This window comes from Cryptomeria japonica, chromosome 3 (assembly GCF_030272615.1).
Source record: "Cryptomeria japonica chromosome 3, Sugi_1.0, whole genome shotgun sequence".
NCBI classification, from domain to species: domain Eukaryota; kingdom Viridiplantae; phylum Streptophyta; class Pinopsida; order Cupressales; family Cupressaceae; genus Cryptomeria; species Cryptomeria japonica.
The window spans coordinates 189,341,723-189,359,015 of record NC_081407.1 but is presented as its reverse complement, the minus strand read 5'-3'; the positions used below and the strand labels follow the sequence as shown (position 1 = coordinate 189,359,015).

The 17,293-nt window shown below is 34.6% G+C and overlaps 1 protein-coding gene across 1 annotated transcript; it reads left to right on the top strand.

Moving 5' to 3' along the window:
• The first annotated feature begins 6,549 nt into the window (after window positions 1-6,549).
• LOC131037335 (uncharacterized) lies at window positions 6,550-6,966 on the top strand. Its single transcript, XM_057969451.1, has one exon. It carries the CDS (start codon window positions 6,550-6,552, stop codon window positions 6,964-6,966), a length of 417 nt encoding a protein of 138 aa, XP_057825434.1.
• Window positions 6,967-17,293: the final 10,327 nt, after the last annotated feature.

Below are 17,293 nucleotides of genomic sequence, written 5' to 3'. Positions count from 1 at the left end.
AACTATGTGATTATCTAGGTTGTTTAGTTTTTTTTTTGTTTTTTTGTTTTTGCAAAAGTGGCAAGCCACTGATATATATATATATATATATATATATATATATATATATATATATATATATATATATATATATATATATATATATATATATATATATATATATATATATATATATTGATAAGAAAACTGATTTAAGAGCTCAATAGGGAAAGAATCAGGAAGAAAACCCTATATCCTTGCTCAGATACAATGAAAAAGAGGAAAGGAGGCTATGAGAAGAAGCCCCCTGAATCTGGAGAGATAGATAGGGTCTACCCGTAGAATGAACCTCTTAGGGGCCAAAATTGGAGTAACAGGTCGGGATGAGACTGGAAGAAACCATAAAAAACTGACCCCCACAACCGGTTGCAAAAAACCGACCCCCACAACTGGTTGTTTAGTGTTATTTTATGCTTTCCTAGGAATATAAATATTTGTCTTTATTACTTGTGAGATTAACGAGATCATGATGAAATGACAACATGAAAATGCTTGAGCCATTATTAGATATCTATATTTTGTCCAGACTTGAAGAGAAATCTTTTTATGATGTTATTTCAAAGAAAAAATGAAACTAGTGATATGCCCCGATGATAGGATGGAGTTAGAATGGATGGATGCCCCCAAAGAGATTAACCAAAAAAATAAATTTGGGTCAATCTTGTGACGAGAAGGATAGGTTGGGTCAAAGGATGGGATATGTGATTATGAGTTAGTATGATAGAAAAAAACGTAGGATGTGGAGAGCCCATTTTAGTGACTCTTTTATGGCCCGATAAATTTGTTATGCTCTAGTTACTACAAACTTCTTCTCTAAAGTCATGATACATTCCAATTGATAAAACTATTTTATAAGTACTGAAGTATGTTTACTTATGAAATGTAGACAATATACATATGCATAGTTACATGTGAAAACAATTGAAACTCCCAGTGGGTTTCCTACAATCGTTTGACTATAGAGCCAATGACAATTCTTGTAGTCAAAGGAAATAGAGTGAAAAGTGGATGTTCACATGATGAGGTGTCTATCGAATGAAACTATAATTCACCTTTTCACCCAACATAAATAGTTTAAAAGTAAGGTAATTAATTTATCATTTATTATAATGTTTTTATGTATTATTTAATGCATTTAGAAAAGTAAATTATTTAAAGTAATAATGGATGAATTTATCACATATTTATATAAACAAATTTAATTCATAACAATATAACATGTATACAACAAATATATTCAAGGATGAACTTTTATAAACATTAATGTACAACAATAATCATATAATAAAACATTGATAATAATGATCTACAACAGAGAAACATTAGGGTAATAACTATAAATAAAATTGATTAATACATATCTCTAAATCACAAAGAGGTTGCTTTCTGGCATGCAAAGGATTAGTTACGGGCCTAGGGTTTTTAGGGAAGGAATTACTCTAGGAGGACATAGTTCCTACATAGAACCTTAGATGCCTTCATGGCATCAAATAAACACAACCCTGGATAGGACACTCTCGGGTGTATGTTGTACCCTGAGTTGAACACACACTGTATGCCCCTTATCCAATGCCCAATGCCCAACCATAGACCTTAAATATCCCCTCTTTTGTGCTCCTTCCAATTATTCCTTATGTTGTATTATTCTTTGTATCTTCTTCTCTATTTATTCACAAGTTTATATAATGTCACAAGGGTGGTTACCAAAAGTACACCCTTTCATAACTATAATAATGTTCATAGTTATATCTATTTAATAATCTTATTACAATTTATTTCCATGAGAAAAAGTCCCGTAACATTTCTTCCCCTATAAATCAGCTACTGCCCTCAATAGCATGAGGAGTTTTTGCATCATTAACACACATAAGATAACATTTAGTTAAGCAATTGTGGATATTGAACTCTAATAATTTCATTTTTTTCACATGTAGCACTATCATTACCACAATGACTCCATTTAACTTATACTTCTTCTATAATTCTATTTCTTAATGTTCTAGTTCTTTTTTCAATTTTTCTTTTTGGTTCAATTTTAAATTCACAAGAAAGTTCAATAGAAATACTTTTCCAATGAATAACATGATCTATATTATAAACATATTTCTTAAGTAAACTTACATGGAATACATCATGAATTTGTAATTAAGGAGGTAAAGCAAGTCTATAAGAAACATTTCCTATTCTTTCGAATATTTCAAAAAGACCACAGAAACGAGGAGCTATTTTATAATACTTTCCAAGTTTTAACGAGCTCCTTTTAGGTTTGACTCTTAATAGGAAACAAGATCATCAACATCAAAACCCTAAGTAGCTCTCTTCAAATCAACCCAACTTTTATATCAATCCTAGGCATCTTTCATGTTTTGTTTGGCTTCGTTAATAATAGCATCCATTTCTAACAAGATTTCATTTTCATATTAAATCTTATGAAGAGGGTCAAATCAAGAGATATTCATATTACAATTTTGATCATACACAACTTCAAAAGGTGACATCTTAATGGTTGAATGATATCCTTTATTATAGGCAAACTCAACTAAATGTAAGTAGTATGCCCATGATTCAAGTTTATCCATGCTATACATGCGCAACATATCTTCTAAGACTCTATTAATTTGTTTAGTTTGCCCATTAGATTCAAGATGATATGCAATATTGAAGCTTAGTTTAGTACCAAGTTCTGAAAAAAAAAAAGATTTCCAAAAAGATGGTGAAAATCTAGGGTCTTGATTTGAAACAATATTATTTGGAACACCATACAATCTAACAATTTCTTTAACAAATATGTGGGTAATGTCGAAATTAGAAGATTTTATCTTGATGGGTAGAAAATGAACCATTTTCGTTAATCGATCTATTACTACAAAAATAGAGTCATTACCTTTTCATGTTCAACGTAATCCAGTGATAAAATCCATACTAATAGACTCCCATTTCCACTTTGGAATAGACAAGGGTTACAAGAGGCCATGAGGTTTAAATTGTTTTGCTTTTACCTTTTGACACATTAAGCATTGTTGGACATAGGTACGGATCTCACTCTTCATTTGAAGCCAAAAGTAGCTTCTCTTAATTGAAAAAAGTTTTTCTGAAACCCAGGGTGTCCGGCTATAGGTATATATTGTGAATCTTTAAATATTTGTGATTTAAGGTAAACTATATTGGGAATACACAATCTTCCTTTGTAATAGAGAAGACCATTGCTACTTAGCAAATATTGTTCTAATCGATCTTTCAAATGGACATCAGGGGATTGATTTTTTAGGCCTTCAAAAATTGGTTGGAAATAGTCATTGATAGGTAATTTGGATTTGATATCTTGTTCAAATTGGCTCCTTACTAACGTCAAGGCATTAACACAATCGTTGTCGATTTAAAGCATCTGCCACTACATTTTATTTTCCAAGAACATACTCGATAGTAAATGTATATGCTTAAAATCATCATTCCTAAATAGGAAATAAGGAAAATCACAAATTCCTTAACTATTCAAGCAATCCCAAACATAAATCAATGAAATAGATGCATAATTGAAATAATTTAAACAATATAAAACTCCCCATTCTGCATCATAGCTTCCATTGTTCTTTTCTTCTTTGTGGTATGGTGGCTCTTAGATATTGCACCGGTAACCTGCAATTGACACAAAGATTCAAAGTTCGTGATTGATGAAAATGAGGAATTGATCTTGAATTTATAGTTTTTTGGAGGACATTGATTGAGAGGTGGAACAAAATGATTAAGAGGTGGAACTCAGGTGAGCTCACATGTCGATTGATAGTTGAACTACTGATTTGGAGGTGGAACAAAATAGATTGAATTGTTAATTGAGTTAATTGATTGAGAAAAAGTTGATTGAAAGATGAAAAAGAATGATTGGAGGAGAATTAAAGAATGATGTAATTAATCAATTAATTGAATTGAAGATTGAAATAGATTGAACAGTTAACTAATTGATGACTGATTGAATACTTTTTGGAAAAAAACAAAGTGGAAGATAGAAAATAGAGATTGGAAAGATAATTGATTTAATTAATTAATTAATTTAGCATGTGCTTGAACTTTGATTTTGATTTTCAATTTAATCTTTGCATGAGAAATAATTCAAATATTGAATTTATTTTAAATTCAATTTGTTATTTGAATATATTTAGAACTTGACTTTGGAATTCAATTTGATTTTTGAAATCATGCACATGGATTTGAAATTAGATGAAATTAAAAGAATATGAATTTGAATTTGGAGAATTAATGAAATTAAAAGAAATTAGAAGAATTAAATGAAATTAGAATTTGGGGATTTGGAATTTGAATTAGAAGAATAAATTAGCTAATTAAATAATTTAAAGAAATTATTTAATAATTTAGAAATTGAATTTAATTAAATAATAAAGATTATTTAAATTAAAGGATTGAAATCACAATTAATTAAATAATTAATATTTAATTAATATTTAGAAAAGGGTTAAATGATTAATCGATTAGAAATATAAATTGAAATAGAATAATTAGTAAGATCATGAAGAAATATGAATTTAGAAGAATAAGATTAATTAAATTAAATACTTAAAGAATTATTTGATCAATTAGACAAATAATTAGTACATGATTAATGAGACATTTTTAGGTGTCTGCATTTGCCCATCTTTGAGACAATGTCGGAACGATATTGTTTCAAAGAAAACAATTCTGCCCCAGTATGCCCCAGTGACGCTTAAGGTGTAACTATGCCCCTTCGAAAAAAGTGGTTGAAAAATTAAAAAAGGAGACCATTTTTTCGATACCATGCTAGTGAGCAATTGTGTGAAGTTTCGTGCGATTTTGAGTCTGTTTGACTATCCTACAAGTGTTTTGAACTTCAGGGGGACCATGGCCGTTGGAGTGGGAAAAAACCTAATTTTGAGCTATAAATAGTGATTTTGACCTTTCATTTGCTCATTTGCATTCTTTTGAGTTCTTGGAGTTCATTGTGATTTTTGAGATTTCCTATGAGTGTTTGATCATCATGTCTGGCATTAGAGCATGACAACATTTCTCCGAGCGAGTACGTTCATATCAGAGACCACTTGGGATTGGAGGCATGGTGTGTATCCAAAATTTTGCTCAGTTTTTGCCTTTTTTTTTGGGTCAATTTTCCATTTTTTTTCCAGATCTCAAACTTTTAAGTTTCATGCATTCATATATCGACTTTCACGCATTAGTATTTAACATCACACATTACTATTAAGTGTCATGCATTAGTGTAACTATTATGCATTAGACTGTTCTTTCACGCATAAGTCAATATCTTTACGCATTCATACCAGTTGTTACACAAGCATTGTAAATGTAATGCAATAGTGTTTATTGTAATGTATAAATCATAAATGTTACACAATCGTTGGAAAATGTTGCTTTCTTGTCATGCATATGATAATTTTTTCTCAGGAAGTACGATATTTGACATTTGCATCATTTTTTATTATGCAGGAGAATCTTGGAGTGCTATATTGTAGACAGAGTAAACCTAGTGGTCTCGATCTTCATGATCAGTTACTTGATGAGGAGGTTGCACATATCTGACATCTGGGTTTATATCATGTTTTTCATCTTCTAGAGATTATTGCCAACAGGGCCTTGATCACCATGTTAGTTGAGTGGTGGCATTCAGAGACTTGCACATTCCATCTTCCTACCGGTGAGGCATTCATCACATTAGAGGATGTCTGGTGGATTCTCCATATTCCTATTCATGGAGATAGAGTCATTTATGATCATCATGATGGTCTCGCAATACCGTGTGCCTTATTTGAGTGTGACGAGCAGGACTTACAGATTAGTGGTCATTATGATATACCATGGGCTCGTCTGGACTACGATGATCTGATAGTAGTATTATGTAGTATTGTAGCAGGTCTACTCATCCCTGATAGAAGAGGTCACAAATTCCCAGTCGGATGGGGTAGGGTACTTCATGATATGATTGTTCATCGGTGTGTGTATGCTTGGGGTCCTTGTCTCTTAGCCATGGTATACTATCAGATGTATAGTATTGTATATTTGAGATATAGATCTATCAGTTGCCACATGACACTGCTCCAGGTTTGGGCTTGGGAGTACATTTCTATCTCTAGGCTAGTGATTCATGTTGACTTGCAACCTAAGGAGCCATATGCTTATAGATATACACCCGGGATTAGGCACAGGGGCTCGGGTAACACTTTATATTAGTGACATCATCTTGACATCTTGCAACATTTTATTTGGAGATTGTACTTAGATAGCCCTAGTTGGGTAGATGATGATCAACATTTACCATTCTGTAGGCAAAAAAGATATCTTATTGGTAGGATTGAGGAGATACAGAGGATTATCAAGATGTACTTGCCAGGACGTGTGCTCAAGCAGTTTGGGGAGGGAGTACCTACTGTTATAGATTATTTTGCTCAGGTTTCTCGGGAGGTGTCTGATTAGGGAGCATGTATACAACCACATGTGGCCATTGTAGAGTTTGATGCACTTTAGGCAATGCAGTGGGGTTGGAGATCAGGTGTTGCAGATCTACGCACGACACCTCAGTATGACACATGGTGCGCCAGACATAGGTATATTCCACTCATTGATCCTATTGTTCCTATTACACCTCAGCAGATACATCATCGGAGACAACAGAGGGGAGATGACAAGGAGGAGGGAGAGGAATATGGGGGAGATGATGGAGGAGATGGGGGAGGGGGAGGAGATAAGGAGGGAGGAGACAAGGACATAGACATAGGTGGAGACATTGAGTCTAGCAGCAGTGAAGATGATGATGATTCGATTTCAGGATCATCAAGCAGTGATGATGGGGATGACATTGACATGCTAGAGTTGGAAGATGTACCAACTGCAGAGGGAAGTGGGGATGTAGGACAGGGTGGTGATGGAGATGATGATGATCAATAGATTTTGAGAGTGCAGATTCAGAGTTTGGAGGATGAGGTTGCGAGACTGAGGCAGCGATGCAGTGATGAGCGGGAGTTGTTTCATAGGGATTATGCTACCTTGGAGAGGGTGAGAGACCATATTTCCTGTGAGAGGGATCATCTCCAAAGAGAGCGAGATGAAACAATGAGGACTCAGTTGGTTCAGGACGCATACGATCAACATTTTGCTATCGGTGCAGATGTACAAACACAATTTGATATGCTTTATTATGTTGCATAGGAGGCCTTGTATTATAGATGAATCTATCATGGCATTGTACCTAAGGGATCGAGAGCTCCTAGTTTCAGTGAGTTTAGAGGTTGATCGGGTTCCAGTAGATCTACCTCACGGAGGACTAGCAACGGGGGTGTTATGAGTCCACCTCAAACATCCTTGGGACATCCTGGGACAAGATCTAGTAGACAAAATCCACTTGGAGACAAAGGCAGTGTCAGTTGAGACACTTTATATCATGTTATATGAGCCTTTAGGCATTTCTGATGATTGTCTTTAGACACATTACCATTTTTGAGTTATATATATGATATGCAGTTTTTTGGCGGCGACCTATTATGCTTTGTATTCTTTATATGATGTATGATTCTGTGTGATTTATGTGATGCATGTTTATATGATTGATGAATGTATGTCTGTATGGTTAATGCAATGATTTCTATATTCTTTTGATACAATGATTTGTATGGTTAATGTATTGATATGCCAATGATAAAATTAATGACTAAATGAAAGCAATCTATACTGTATGAATATGATGTAAATGACTAAATGAATGCAATCTCTACTTTATGAATGCAATCTAAACTATGAAAATGACCTAAAATGAATGCAATCTCTACTTTATAAAAATGACCTAAATGAATGCAATCTAAACTATATGTCCATGATCTAAATGAATGCAATCTAAACTATATGTTTATGATTTAAAATGAATTCAATCTAAACTATATGTCTATGACCTAAATGAATGCAATATATTTTTGTTTGATAATGCCAGAATATTGCTTTACCTCTTTTGTCTCAGATATCGCTTTGAAGAAATGTTAGTAAGATGAAAGAGAGAATAGATTGATGAAATAATAATGTTAGATGATAGAAAATGATGTAGAAAGAGATGATGAAAGAATGATCTTGAGACAGAATTAGCATTATGAGATAAGAAAATGAAATGAAAAGATTGATGATGGATACACAAACTTGTGTCTTTATTCATAGCGCAATATATATTCATCACTGAGCCTTATTATGTAACAATGGAGTTTTGCACATCATGGTATAAGGAACCAAGATGTAAAGATATCTCATCAAAGAAACAAACACGTAGTAGACAAGGAGTGAACCCTCCATTCTAAGAATAATGCTAGGAGTTGAGGTATGTGTGGCATTTCAAAAATATGAAAGCTCTTATCACAGACACCCATAACACCTATCCTAGAACTTCATTGGTTCACACCACAAACAACAAACAAAGAATAAGATAATGCCCATCATGGCTCCTCTAGTCATTTGTGGACATCCTTGAGTAGCATAGGAACATAATCTATCACCAAATGATAAAAGATAGAGACTGACTAGGAAAAAATTCAATAGCTATACTGATTTGTGCCTTTGTTCTCGGTTGCTTGATGTGATGCTTGATAATGTCTGATCTCAAAAAGTTTGGACCCTGTTTAAGACCAACCTGTCTGATTTAGAGTGTATCCATCTCTGTTTAAGACAAGATAATGATCACTTGATATGGATATTGATACGATTGATAAGACAGTTTGATCAATTGATTGCAGATGCTTGTTTAGATAGTTGTATCCTTTGTTAACTTCGTGCGAAGTGTTTGCTCGATATCTGCTAGGGTGTTTGATTCTTGTGAGACATTTTATTGAAAGTTTTTTTTATTGATTTTTTATTTTTTTTTGGATTTTGTGGATCGATATTTGAATATTTTTGGTTGATTTTATCAGGACTTTATTTAAATGTTTTTAATATTTTTTCTGATTGATTTTTTCAATGTTTTTGGATTTTTTCAGGACATTATATGATTTTTAGAATTTTTGCAAGACTATATGATTTTTAGGATTTTTTCAGGACTTTTTCCAATTTTTGGGGTTTTTTTAGGACATTATATGATTTTTAGGATTTTTGCAGGACTTTATATGTTTTTTTGGATTTTTTTGCTTCTTTTCAATGATTAAGATTTTTTTAGCTATGCCCACAGTATGTAGACTTGCCGTGATATGATGATCAATAGAATGCATGTGGAGACAATGAATTTTGACATGACCTATGGTAATGCAATATGCATGATGAAGATGCATTTCCTATTTGAACAAGGATGACTGTGTTTGTTTAGCATTTTGTAGTACACCAATTGAATTGGAGGTGCAAAAAATTTCATAGATAAGCAGTCAATCGATCCTCAAGATCCCTTGGAACATACAAATTAACACACTTAATGACTAGGATTTACAAATGGAGATGCGGAAAACTTCCCCATTGATTCTCAAAACTTTTATCTCTTTTGCCCATGTGTGTGCCAGTGAGTTAATTCTCACTCTCGTGTTCATTAAAGATCCTTGGCATCCTATATGACTAGCTACGTGGATTATTCTAACTTAAAAAGCATCTCGGATAAAGCCTCATTGCCAACAAGCTTTTAGGGCTCCGACGAGGTTATACATTGTAATCTCTCAAATATTGCTCCATTGCCAGTAGACCTCCATAGCCCTAATGGAGTTATTCGCATGTTCCTATAGTCAAGCTTTTTGTCACAATTGTATGCATGATATTTCAGTTGTATATCATTGCTCTTTTGCCTTGAGATGGATATTGGCATAGCACTTTTTCTTTTTATTTTCTTACCTTGACTTGTAAGTAATGAAACCTACTTGGGTGTGACAATTACAGTTGAGCTGAAGTAGAATATTGGATTTTTCACTAGTCATATTATCAACTAGATGTCTAGAATGAATTAGAGATTTTGTTAATATGTTTGAGATATAGCAATTGATAGATTTTGGGTTAACAAGTCTCAAATAGTGAAATCACTACCCAACCAAAAGTAAATCATTGTCATGGGGTGATGTTGAAAATTAATGACCTTAGGATCTCAAAAACTTTATGTCTGAATATCTAAAAAAGGAGACGACCCTTGTTTCCCTTAAATAAAAACTAATGATAAACTTGGACGGTTGCCTTGTTTTATTGATGCTACTATATGCTAATGCAAAAATCTTGTGAATGCGATGCATTTAAAAAATAGCCTAATGCTATGAAGTGTTTTGAAGAAAATGATATGCAATGTAGAAAGTAAAACCTAAACTAACCCAACCCTTAGATGTAGTATCATTTAAGGTGCATGTTGTTCATAGGGTCAGGAAGTGGATCTCCCTCCATAGTAGCCAAGTCGTATGCTTTGTTTCCTATGACCCTTGTTATGATAAAAGGACCTAGCCAGTTAGGTTCAAACTTTCCTGGCTTTTCATGCTCTGCTAGGTTCCTTTGGTTCTCCTTGAGATCTAGATCTCCTACTTCAAAATTCCTTGGTCTTACTCATTTATTGTAACTCCTTCTTAGTCTGTTTTGATAGCCTTGCAAGTGGTTTAATGCAATTTTTTGATTTTCATCAATCATTTTGAGCTCTTGCAATCTTGCGACTCGATAGTCTTCCTCTGATATGATGTGTTTTAAGGAGACTCTTAAATAAGGTAGTTCTATTTCAATAGGTAGAATTGCTTCTGTACCATAAACCAATGAATAAGGTGTTTCTCTTGTAGGCGTGCATACCCCTATTTTGTAAGCCCAAAGAGCAAGATTTAACTGGAGATGCCAGTCCCATCCTGCATCAGTGACAACTTTCTTTAGGATCTTCAATATTGTTTTGTTTATTGTCTCTGCTTGTCCATTACTTTGCAGATAATATGGCATTGCAAATATTTGTTGTATCTAAATTTTTTTACACAGTTCTCTCATTTCTTGATTCTTAAATGGATGTCCATTGTCAGTCACTATACACATGAGAATCCCGTACCGACATATGTAGTTAAGCATTAATTTTGCTATCTACTTACCAATGGTGTATGTTAGAGGGATTGCCTCAACCCATTTGGTAAAATATTCAGTAGTCGTTAAGATGAAATTGTTCTCGTTGGATGAAGTAGGATTAACTTTACCAACAAGATCTAACCCCCACGGTGAAAACGACCATGGTGATGTGATAGGTTGGAGATCCTATGCTGGTGCATGAATGAGGTCCCCACGTACTTGACATTGTCTACATATTTGTACATATTTGTAGGTATCCTTTTCCATAGTAGGCCAATAGTATCTAGTTCTTAGTAACTTCTTTTCCAGTGCAGGGCTATTTGAATTTGCATCGCAAATTCCATCGTGTACCTCTTTTAAGGCAAGTTGTCCTTCTTCAAAATTAAGACATCGAAGAAGTGTTCCATCAAGGCTCTTTATATACAATGTGTCAACAATAATAGTGTGTTTGGATGCTTGAAGAATGAGAGTCTTCTTTTGATTTCTTGACAGACCAGGAGACATATACTAATTATGTAAGTATGCATATATCTCGTTATACCATGGGGATTCAAGACCCACAATTACACACACATATTCTAATGAGGGAATCTCATATATCGGTACCATCAATTGTTCTACAATGAACTCTAACTGAGTTTCATTATTAGGCATGTTTAGGAGAGACCCTACTATAACCATGGCATCTGCTACCTTGTTCTGCATTCTTGGAATGTGCTCAAAAGTGATGTTGTTGAAATGTTGTTTGCAATCTTCTACCATTTTCTTGTAAGGCATCGATTTATCATCTTGTGTCATAGTCATCATTGACTTGATTGACAATTAGTTGTGAGTCACCATACACTTGTAGTTATGTTATCCTCCACTATATAGCGGTACAAAGTCCTATGATGAGGGCTTCATATTCAGCTATATTATTTGTACAGGAAAAATTGATTCTAAATGAGTTTGGGATAAATCCCTTTCAGGGATAATGAAAATAATCCCAACTCCTACTCCATGATTTGTGTAAGAACCATCAAAGTATAATTTACAAGTGGTGGATGTTGTCAATGTAAACACATATTCATCAGGAAAATCTACTAGTAGTGGGTGACTGTCTTGCAAGGGAGCTTCTGCTAATTGATTTGCTATAATATGCCCTCTGATTTCCTTTTTGTCCATGTATTCTATGTCAAACTCACTTAAAATCATGACCCACTTGGCCAATCTTCTGGTTAATATTGCTCTGCTCAACTGATAATTGAGAGGATCAAAGCGTGCTATGCGTTGAACTTTGTGACTCAACATATAGTGTCTAAGCTTTTGGGATGTGAATATCACTGCTAGACATGCTCATTCTATAGGAGTGTAATTAAGCTCATATCCAATTAGGGCTCTACCTATATAGTAGATTGCTCTTTCCTTTCCTTGATCATCATGTTGTGCCAAAAGGGCTCCCAAAGATGAGTTTGTTGCTGATATATGTAGTAATAAAGACTTGTCTGGAGTAGGTGGAACTAATACTGGAGTAGTCAAAAGATAATCCTTTAAATCTTGAAAAGCTTCTTAGCACTGATCTATCCACTTGAAGGTGACTCCTTTTCTGAGTAAATGCTAAAATGGGTGACATTTATCTGCTAGCTGTGCTATGAACCTTCTTATAGGCTGTAATCTTCCTTATAATCCTCTTAACTGCTTGAGTGTTGATGGTGGCTGCATATTAATGATTGCTTTGACCTTTGTTGGATCTACCTCAATTTCTCTGTTAGAGACAATAAAACCTAGAAGTTTGCCAATTGTGAAACCGGACACACACTTCTTTGGATTTAATCTAACATTGTAATGTTCTAATTGATCAAATATCTTAGCCAAGACTTCCAGGTGACCTTCTCTTGTTTTTTATTTAGCTAGTAGATCATCAACATAATCTTCCATGATATTGTGGATCATGTCATGGAATAATATTGTCATAGCCCTTTGATATGTTGCTCTAGCATTCTTAAGACCAAACGACATGACGTTCTAGCAGTATGTTCCCCATGGATAGGTAAATGCAATCTTGTGTTGATCTTTTGGTGCAATTCTGATATGGTTGTATCCTGAGAAACCGTCCATTAGTGAAAGCATTTCATTCCCAACAGTTTGATCAACTATCATGTTTATGTTAGGTAATGGGAAATCATCCTTAGGACATTTCATATTTAAATCTAAAAAATTTGTGCAAATTCTTATACCCCCAGTGGCTTTAGTCACAAGTACTAGATTGGATATCCACTATGTGTAGTCAATAGGTCTAATGAAGCCCACGTCGAGAAATTTCTATAGTTCCACCTTTACCAGTAATGCGATTTGTGGATGCATCTTTCGGAGTTTTTGCTTGTATGATTTGAATCCTGGCAACAACGACAAGTGACGTGATACCAACTTTGGGTCTAGACCTGGCATATTTGCATATGACCAAGCAAAACTGATTGGGCGTTGTTTGAAGAACTGTATGAACTTGTTCTTTTCCTCATGATTTAATGATTCAGCTAAGTGGATATTGTGTATAACATCTGCTTCTGCTATATTGATTTCTTTAGTCTTTTCCATAAGTAATACAAAATTTTCTTGTTCAAAAGGGAGATTGTCTAACTTGCTTTTACCATTGTTATCACTTTCATCTATATCTTCTGACATAGAGGAACTTGCCTCTCCAAAGTATGTTGTTCTGTCCAAGTCTATAGAAAACCCTGCCTTGCGATCTCCATAGTGAAACCCTTCTTTGACACCAAGGAATTTTATGATAGCTTCATCATTTTCAAACCAGTCTAGACTTGGTGATTGTTATTGCCCCCAATCAATAAAATGTGAATGTATGAGGGGTAAATCCTTGCTTTCCTCTATTGAAGAAGTTCCTAACATCATGCAAACCTGGTCGTTCTGAACATATTTTATTGATCTTGGGTGAATTGGAATATTCTTGTAGATAATGCCATCATCAATGAGTGATTAGTTGTCATATGTCGTGTCTATTGTTTGTGGGCAACTATTGTGAATAGATAGAAATTCCTAGTCATGAGAATCTATCACACTTTTTATATATGTTCCATTGTTTGATGTTGTGTCACTTATCTCATGTTGTTCTGCAATGGGCGGTAGGGAAACTTTAGCTGTAGTAATACATAATGGGATCTATTCCTGATTTGTGGATCCTTTTTGTGTGGTGGAGACTTCCCTCAATCCTGGTATAAGACGTTGTAGCCTTTCTTCATCTGACTTATTTGGTAGAGCTAGGTTTGTTTCCCTTGGTAGAATTATGGTATCCATTGGTAGAATCCATGTTTGAGACTCATTTGTAGGTGCTAATCCAATTTTTGTTACCACATTTGCTTGTGAAGATCTTCCAGGTACCATATTGTTGGATGATGCCACATTAGTTTCTTGTAAAAGGTGCTTGAGATCTTCACAATCTGATTCCATACTAGGGTATTTTTCTTCTTTCTCACTTCTATGAGATGAAGGAAGAAATACCCGTGTTGATAACTGATATTGAGGTATGCACTATGATGCTAGTCTAGGCTTATTCAATATGCCAAGTGTTTGTTGTCTTTCCTCTATTACCTTTGTGACATGTTTATATCCTAACCCTTGATTCTTTGGGTTCTCCTGAGGTAAAACAGGTTCTATTCTTCCTTGTTTTTGTGGTCCCAAGCCTGTGGTACCATCATACCCATATTTCTATAGCATCTTGAAACCATTTCCATACTACTCTAAGGGTAACCTAGCTATTTTCATGTCATCTTCTTATTTATATAACCATTGATTGACATCTTCATCTAAGGATTCTTCTTATAAGTCTCCCCATCTAATGAATGAGCATGAATCTGAGTATTTAACTATCTCTTTTCCTTTGTCTTGTTTTATTAAAGTAGTTTGAGGTTTCCCAAAAGATCTAGGAGAAAGAGATAATTGTCTAACATTTGATGTACCTGAAATGGAACATTCCCCACAACCAACCTCTTTAATCTACAAAGAAGGTGATGCAGGTGTAGCTTTCTATGTTTCTATAATTATCAATGAGATCATTTGTGTGGTGAGCGAGGTGGCTTGATTGATAGGTACTTGGTTATCCACACTTGCCTTTAAGTGATTACAGTGTTGAAATGGGTTTGGATCACCATGGATGGTGATTTCAATACCATTGTATGTAAACTTAACACATTGGTGGAATGTCGAAGGTATGGCCTGCATGTCATGAATCCATGGGCAACCTAATAACATGTTGTATCCCAATTCTCTATCCAAGAATTGAAAGGTAACCTTTATTGTGATAGGTCCTACTTGTACTAGTAGTGTAACCACACGTTTTCAAGGGCGTTCTTCATCATCACATGTCTTGATATTTATTCTCTTTGTGGGATTAATGTGAAGTTCAACATAACCCAATGCCTTGACCAACTTTAGTGTACAGATGTTATGACCATCTTCTCCATCTATGAGTACTCTTCTGACTTTTTCTTATGTATGTAAGCCTCTATATGTAGTGGATCATTGTGAAAAGGTCTATCATTAGGAACATCCCTTTCTATGAAAGCAATACGGGTAGAAGAAGCTAGATTCCCTACCATGGATTGAAAAGTATTTTCATCTATGTCCCTAACAACCACTGAGTCTTGAAGTGCTTTATCTAGGACAACCCTGTGATTTGGTGATATGCGCAACAACTCAAAAAAGGGATATTTGTGTTGGGGTTTTCTTTAGTTGTTCAACCACATTATAATTTCCTATTGTTGGTGAATGGTTTGATGGTACTCCTTGTAAGGTCACTTTTGATCTATGCGTGATTATTGCACAATCTTTGTCTCTTGGATTTACTGTGATAGTAGCCACTATATTATCTCTTATGAGGGATTTCACTCCTTCAAAATATGTTGTGCTATCAAGGTTTATTTCATATCCAATATTATAATCATCACGTGGAATTCTGACATCCATGAATTTTGCTATAACCTCATCTTCTTCAAACCATCTTGAATATGGTGGTTCTTCCTGCCCCTAGTCTATAAGACAAATATTCTCATCTTTATCATACCTTGGTGCATTTGAGATCATGCAAACCTAATTATTACAATCGGTCCATTGACTTTGCTCATCATCATCAAATTATTCTTTCGGGTCAACATTTATTGCATCTCCTGTGCTAATAGCATGAATGGTATAGTCGTATGAGACCTTTGTATAGTTAGCAGTGTTGTCTTGCGTTCCTAATGTTGATGTCATACCTTTGTCATGTTTGACAAAAGGGTCTTTTAAGATGGTGTGATTTGTGTTTTCCGAACCTTTGTTTGTGTCCACTGTGATATCACCTTGGTCTATAAATATTGAATTAGGTTCTTCAGCTTATAGCAACTTGCAGTCTTATGACCCTTTGTGCGACGATTGTCACATAGATCATTATCATTCCACTACCTTGGTTTGAACAGACCTGGTTCATACACTCTAATCTCTAGCAAAGTGATCACATTTGTTTGTATCAATTTCTTTAACGCTGATTCAATGGGCTCTCTCGGTGGCGTTTAATTCCTTCTAGGAGCATTCATTCTTGGGAATCTTGTGTTTGTAGCTTGTACAATGTTTGCATTTGTTGACACTGTATTGTTTTCTAGATACAAACTTTTATTCTGAAAGGATGATTGAACTGGTCCTTGTAAAGACACAATTGGTTGAGCCCTGTTCATAGTACGGGTGTCCACAACATCATCATTAGTCACATTCTTGTTTCTTGAGTAGAACTTAGGTTTATCATTGTTTGTATTGTTTGTAGAAGCTCCATATTTTATGATACCTTGATCTACAAGCCCTTTCTCGCATTTTAAAGCCTTTTCAATGATTTGTTTGAATGAGGTCAAACATTGCATTTGTATTGGGTATTTAATCAGTGGAATTAAATTCTCTGAGAACATATCAACTTGCTCATTTTATGGAATATTACTCTTGCATCTTCGGTAGAGAGATCTCCATCGTTGTAAGAAGGATGCAAAGGTTTCATTTTTTAATTTTTTTTCTAACATAGATCCATCAATGTAACAGGGGTATCAATGTTATGTGAGAAATTTGCAATGAATTGTTCAGCTAGTTCACCCCATGATGTGATCTTAGGTGGATGGTGTGAAAAGCATTCCAATGTGGAACCTCTGAGACTCTTAGGGAACAATCTCATCGGATAGGCGTCCTCATGTGCAACCTCTATACATGCAGTAAAAAATTCTCTAATGTGATCCCTAGG